At 34.9% G+C, this 7,308-nt stretch overlaps 1 protein-coding gene across 1 annotated transcript; it reads right to left on the reverse strand.

Annotated features, from left to right (window-relative positions):
• Positions 1-602: 602 nt before the first annotated feature.
• LOC148307171 (uncharacterized) lies at positions 603-3,878 on the reverse strand. The gene is made up of 2 exons (XM_088263837.1): positions 2,614-3,878; positions 603-1,352 (listed from the first exon to the last, which is right to left on the reverse strand). Exons 1-2 carry the CDS (start codon positions 3,717-3,719, stop codon positions 824-826), a joined length of 1,635 nt encoding a protein of 544 aa, XP_088119963.1. The 5' UTR covers positions 3,720-3,878; the 3' UTR covers positions 603-823.
• Between the last annotated feature and the right edge of the window lie 3,430 nt (positions 3,879-7,308).

Raw genomic sequence — 7,308 nt, forward strand, 5'->3', positions numbered from 1 at the left:
TGTTTTTGACATCTCAACAAAGATGAAGAATATGGAAGTCTGAGCATTTACAGGGTTTATGATCTGTTACAGGCTGGTTAAGTGACCACTTTACACATATGCAACATACACCATTCTACCCATGATTGACAAGTATACTCTTCAAACCCTTATCCACACCCCGATGGTGCATAGGGCACTGCATCATATAAACGCAGTGTTATCTTGGTCGTTAATTGCATGAAGGCAACGTGATCAGTCCTGCGCTTCTTGTACAGTTACTTATTTGACCCCCCCCTGGGAATCGAACCCGGGACCTCCAGTAGGGTAGCTAAGCGTGCTGACCATTACAGTACTGAAGTGGACAAGCATACTACTTACCAAAATTTTTGAAACTCGTACATATATCATTAATCTCATGACGCCGTGCATGTTGCATTTGTATTAAGTGATCACTTAACCGGCCTATGAAAGGTTATAATCCCTGAAAATATCCAGATATCCATTTTCTTCTTCATCTATGTTGAGATGTCAAAAAAATGTAAACTTTTGGCATTAACAAAACATGTATGAGTAAATTAAATCAATGACAAAAGACGACAATAAAACAAAACAAGTAAACATATTTTTTTAATTTATTTAATGACAATAAGAATGGAATTATTTTAAATTAGAAAATAATGTAGTAGGCAGAAATAATGTTCAAAACCAGTTTTAAGATTAATGTAAACAATAATATGTAGAACAGACTAAATAAACTTAAATGTGTGGGATTGTAATAACAAAAACATATTAAATAATACAAAAATACAGGCAGGTCTTTCGGGCCTTCATATAAACCTTCCTAACAAGCTGTATTGAATGATAATGTAGGATTCACAGCACTAAATCTTTGCCAAGGCAAAATTCCAATAGGATAGTTGCCCCAATTATAATCAGCTGAAGCGCGTTCCCATTTTCCTAAATGTACAACTGTTGATCCATTGATATTCATCATTTCTGTATCACCATTTTGATTTATAGAATCATTAGAATCGCCACAGTCCTCCATCATCATGACATCACTGATTGAGTAAATTTTCCCATTAGTAGGGCCGTCTGCCTTCTTTCCAGAGATGATACCAACAAGATCTATTAGATTGTCTATGGCTGTTTGTGGTAATTTTGAGTCCGGCAACTTGAGCAATTGTTTAATATATATTTTTAAATATGGATTTGGATTGGCTAGGACATCGATAACAAAGTCTTTCGATGTCAATTCTTCCGGAACGGGATGTAATAAATTAAATGTCAGCCCTTTTATCTGATTTGGATGATGATGAGTTAGATGAAGAACCGATTCTCTTGTGACATCTCCAGATCTACAATTGAATCTGAAACCAAGAAATTGGGAATAAATTAACATATAATTTATGTTTAAAGCACTAATTTTGTGATTTTCCATTTTATAATTAAAATGTAACATTGTTTTAAAATCACCATATTTATTTTATTATAACTTAATTATAATATCTACCGGTTTCGAAGCTAACCGGTAGACATTATAATTAAGTTATAATAAAATATTTAATAGTGATTTTAAAACAAAAGTTACATTTTAATAAATAAATTAACACACTTAGCATGGATGTTTTTTACATCCGCAGACCGTTGGCAATGGAATTTGATAATTATGTACATAAGTTAAGACCTTAACAAAGAGATAGGTACATCAGATTCATATAAAAACATTAAATATGTAATTCCTTATTTTCTAGCTTTGAAATGAGGCCGGCGCAGAAGGTAAAAATACCTTTCCCATCCTTGAGCATCAATCGACCAAACGGGTGGAAATACTTTTCCCGTCCATAGTGTGTTAACTAACTAACTAACCGTCATGTCATTTCACGCAGGGGTAGGCATAGAGAATAGAAGGCCACACAAATCTGTTTTTGCAAACAATCTTTGACTCTTCCACATTCATGCATCTCCTTATTACCCGCCGATTATTTCGACTACTGACCACTTTCAAGTGTTTGGAATACGTGAACATGCCAAGTTTGAGTATGTGTACAGTGCATCTACAGTTATTTTACCTCTAGTTGTTATGTTGGCTAACTAAATATAAATCAGAGGTAAAATAAATATGAACATAAATAAAATAAAATAAAATAAACATGAATATAAATAAATCAGAGGTAAAATAAATATGAACAGACATGTATTTTCAGTTTGGTGGATATTTGATGGATCACCTAATAGCAATGGAGAGTTTTTTGCAACATTTTTTCAATAGATGTCTCACCATAAAATAGGGTCCACCTATCATTAAAAAAATGTGTCAATAACTACCCTAAAACTTAATTTATTTATTCTTTTTGCCCCTATCTGCATCCAAGTGGTGAATAGGGCACCACATCAGATCCAAGCAATGTTAAATCAATTGTTGATTATATGAAGACAGGATTATCAGTCCTGCGCTCCAGGGAATGTGTTTGATGGGATGTGGATGACTTAAGTGAAGGAATTATGAACGGAGGACATGAGTAGTTGCTGTAGAAGAAAAGGAGAACAGGAGTAATGGCTAGGCTACTTAGGGATGCATACTTGTATAAATTGTACGAGTCCCTTGAGGACGATAAATTTCATACTTACGCAAAAGGTATAGTTTTAAAAAGGGCAGATTTATATAATCCAATTGCAATTTCTTTAACCCATTGTGCTGCACGCAATCTCCTTTTGTGGGTTTCTTTTTCTGAATCCACTAATCTTAGGAGGTTCTGGACTAGTGCCGCGATCATATTTCTTGTATGTAGGAATGTAAGGATGGGTTTCCAGATAATTACATAATCTGCAGGTAACTTTTCTGCTTCCTTATCGTTCTGATCAAAATCATCAATGTCTGTAGCCATGAAAAGAGACTCGGTATCCAACATGTAATTTGCAAACAATTCAGCTTTGCTAGGACGCTTTGATTTCAGTAATACTTTGTCCATTTTTTTTATCACCGCCCCCAAAGCAAGTTTGATAGGAATTTTCGAACCCTGTTTCTTCTTTTCAAACAATAGTAAGTCTTTTGAAAGTTTAAATAAGCTTCGCCTCATACCCGAATCCGAAATATCGGATAGATTTTCATATCCAAAACGCCGGTAGCAGAAAACAGCGAGCAAATTATGATTTGAAACTAATTCCCTCATTTGCTCTTCAAAATCATCTATTTGTGCATGCTTGCTTATGGTGTAATTGGATATTGAAGAACTTTGAGGCACCCAATAACACTTGAATAACCAATTCATTGCAAAGTTTGCAGCATTTTTCAACAAACTTAAAGAAGGAATCTCGTGTGCGTGTGCTGTGTCGTGTCGCAAGTTTACAATCCACTGGGGAATATTGACTGCCGGTCCAGCTTGAAGTAATGTCAAGCCTTTGGACTTGGATACGTCGTCGAGGGTATGATTAACAAATCGCATTATCACCGAAGAATACATCAATCTTAATAAACGATCCGGTTTATTAGAATCTGACTCGACAAATGGAGTTTGCAAATCTACTTCCAACAAGCCGAGGGTAGACTCTATACCAGATGGCAAGTTTGAGCAGCGAGACTTCCATACGAGGAGGATTTTTAAAGCCTCCTTTTTGCACTCTTCGTTACTTTTGGGACCAAATATCAACGCAAATACGTATCTCCATTCCTCCACCGAGTACCAAGGAACACCATTGTAATACCTCGAATTAGCTGTTTCGTTTAAATTTGTCATTCTTACGCGATACAAATATCGAGTGATCGGAAATCTCAATATCAAAACTTAATTTCTAATTCGATCATACTTGTAATACATTAAAGTTATACGCAATATGACATTTATAGGTTATATTTTTAAATCGCAGTTCAATCATTGAACACATGTCTAACTGTCTCGAACACATGACGTGAATTATTTTTGTTTATGGTGGTTTTGTTTATGGATTAATGATGCTAGGATATAAATTACACCTGAATCGATTTTTAAAATGAATCGATTATATATTTTCAATTCGCATTTGAGTTTTCGTATTCTTCATATTATAACGGTAAGTAATTTAAGTACAAGAAGAAAAAAAACACGAATGTAATTGCCTGATGGGAATAATAAATACTACACCTGGAATTATTATTAAAACTGTGTAAAATCTGATGTCGAAACTTATTTTGACAAAACTAAACAATTTAGGAAATCAATGCCCATATTCCAAACACTTAGAAAGCAAAGAAATAACCAACCAGACTTTTGAATTTCGATAAAATTACGTTTCCGTTCTTGTGACTTTCAAATTGAAAACGTAGACCGCATCAAGTGATTTTTTTTTTATTTTTTTATTTTATTTTATTTGGGATTTTTACAGCCAAAACAATATATTACACAACATTAATTTACCAAACTATGGCCAATTACAAAAAATCCTCCGATAATGCTATTCTTATGTTGGTTGGGGTGAGTGAGTGTGTGTGTGTGTGTGTTTGTGTTTGTGTTTGTGTTTGTGTGTGTGTGTGTGTGTGTGTGTGTGTGTGTGTGTGTGTGTGTGTGTGTGTGTGTGTAGTACCTATTTAAACAGTTGGCTTGTTGAACAAACGGCAACGATCAATCATTCACCTAATTTCCTGCTTATGTCATTTTTTATGGAATTAGTGCTTTTCCCAAATATATCTACGTCATTAAACATTTTATTATAAGTATCCATAATGCGGTTAATTGTAGTATTTCTGGCAAAATCAGTGTTACATTTAGGTACTTGAAAAAGTTGATTATAACGCGTTTGCCTTTGCGGTACCCTAAAATGGATGCGGGTAACCAGTTCTGGTGAATCTATATTATCAGAAAGGATATTAGCTAGTAAAACCATATCAGCTATCGTACGTCTATCAGCAAGAGTTTGGATTTTATGGAATGAGCACGCTTCGCGGTAGTCGGCAAAAAAAATATGTTCTTTACGATTTAAGATTTTTACGAATTTTTTTTGTATTCTTTCAATTTTATCCGAGTGATTTTTATGAGAAGGAGACCAAATTGGCGACGAAAATTCAAGTAAACTACGCACGTAAGAAAAATATACCGTTTTAAGAGTGATCGTTTTATTAAAAGGTTTAATTGTGCGTAATAAAAATCCAAGTGTTCTGAGTGCTTTGTCGGTTATGCTCTCAATGTGGTGATTAAAAGTTAATTTTTCATCGAGTATTACACCTAGATCGCGAATTGTTGAAACAGATTTAATATTAGTATTATTTAAGTTGTAATTGTAACTGATAGCGTTTTTTTTTCTGTTGAATGAAATCTTTAAACATTTATCCGGATTAAGAGATAACATATTATTTTTACAGTACACGGATAATCTATTTAGATCTTCTTGCATTCTATGACAGTCATTAGTATCTCGAATGTTTAAGTACACCTTCATATCGTCAGCATACATTATGAATTTACAGTTAATAAAACAATTACCTATGTCATGTACATAAATATTAAATAGAAGTGGCCCTAGGTGGCTACCTTGGGGGACGCCTGAAGGAAGCAATGAAAACTCAGAAGTATGACCCCCAACTACGACTGCTTGACTTCTATTGCTTATATAAGACCTTAACCAACCTAAAAGATCATTACATATACCAATTCCTTTCAATTTTTTTATAATTAACAAATGATCAACACGGTCAAATGCCTTAGAATAATCCGTGTATATCACGTCAGCTTGCAATCCTCCGGCCATATATTCAGTAATATCTGTCGTGAACAGGGCTAAGTTAGAGACTACGGATCTTTTGCGCATAAAACCGTGTTGCTCATTTGGAATGTGTAAAGCAACTTCAGATAATAAGTGATTGTAAACAAGCAATTCAAAAATTTTACCAAATACTGGTAAGATTGAGACAGGTCTATAATTTTCGACTTTATTTTTGGCACCACTTTTATGTATAGGGATGATGAGTGCTCTCTTCCAGGTATCAGGAAAGACTCCATCTTTTATTGAGCGATTAAACAAGATCGAAAGAGGTAAAGCGAGTTGACTTGCACATTTAACAACAAATAAAGGCGGAGTATCATCACTTCCAGCACCTTTGCTAGCATCCAATTCAGTAATAATTTTGAGTACGTCATCAGGAGAGGCATAGATTGATGATTTAACATTACATAAACGCTCAGAGAATGTAGAATCAGTAGAGGCCTTATCGACCGAGTTACTTTGGGTATAGACTGAATTAAAATATCTTGAGAAGTTGTCAACTACTTCCTGGGCATTGTTAGATATATGGTTTTGATACTGCATATTCAATGGAATGTTATTAGAGTTACGTTTACCCTTGATATAAGACCAGAATGATTTTGGGTCGCCAATAATGGCTTTTTCACAATCAATTATGAATTTACGAAAACACTCTTTTTGTACTTTTTTTTGTCTGGCCCGAAGCAAAACAAATGTATCATAGTCACGTGGATTATTGAATTTTTTCCACTTATTATGATATTTTGATTTTTCTTTGATTATTTTTATGAGCGAAAAACTATACCAACGCGGATATGAGTTGTTTTTTACAGTTTTAGATGGTGCAAATTCATCCAGAACATTATTTATTACCAAATAAAATTCTGCAACCGCTGAGTTTACACATTCACAATTGGTAAATTTATGTTCCCAGTTTATAGTTGACAGAGAATTGTTAATAGATTCATATTGCGCGCGTCTAAAGTTGTACGTAACACGTCCCACTTCGGGAAGAGATCGGGTGACTGGTGTACTCAATTCCACAGCTAGTGCCGGATGATGACAATCCTCCTTCACAAAAGTGAAATCACTACGATGTACTTTCAATTCCGTGTTGCTAAGCATTAAGTCAAGAATCCTGCCATTTGAGTTCACTATGCTATTGTACTGATGCAAACCAGACAATGACATGCACTCACTCAGTATACAATCTGCACTACCTATAGCGTGCGGTATAAGGGATAACGCGACAGGATCTCGTTCCCAGACAATATGTGGTAAATTGAAATCTCCCATCACCAAGAACCGATCATTGGGTTTGTCTACAGAGAGCTGGCCCACCAAATCACATAAACTATGTAACTGAGAAGCATGAGTGAGACCTCCAGGTATATAACTACATGATATGTGAAGTTGACTATTATGGTTAAAGTTATCCGAAGGAATGGTTATCCAAGTGCATTCAGCCTCGCACTTCAAGTTAACGTTAATTTGGGCACGAAGTGTACGTCGCACTGCAATGAAGACCCCACCTCCACGAGAATGTCCAGTTACAGTCTTATCACGGTCACAACGAAACAGATCATAGCGTTCGTCTATTATTTCGGAATC

This window comes from Brachycentrus maculatus, unplaced genomic scaffold (genome assembly GCF_059751285.1).
Source record: "Brachycentrus maculatus isolate JH-2025_06_01 unplaced genomic scaffold, ASM5975128v1 h1tg000204l, whole genome shotgun sequence".
NCBI classification, from domain to species: Eukaryota; Metazoa; Arthropoda; class Insecta; order Trichoptera; family Brachycentridae; genus Brachycentrus; species Brachycentrus maculatus.

Bases quoted from the DNA above. Each gene is read 5' to 3' on its own strand.
- LOC148307171 (XM_088263837.1), bottom strand. From the start codon at position 3,719: ATGACAAATTTAAACGAAACAGCTAATTCGAGGTATTACAATGGTGTT. The intron at 1,353-2,613 runs GTAAGTATGAAA...TCTTGGTTTCAG, and splicing joins TTTAAAACTATACCTTTTGC to ATTCAATTGTAGATCTGGAG.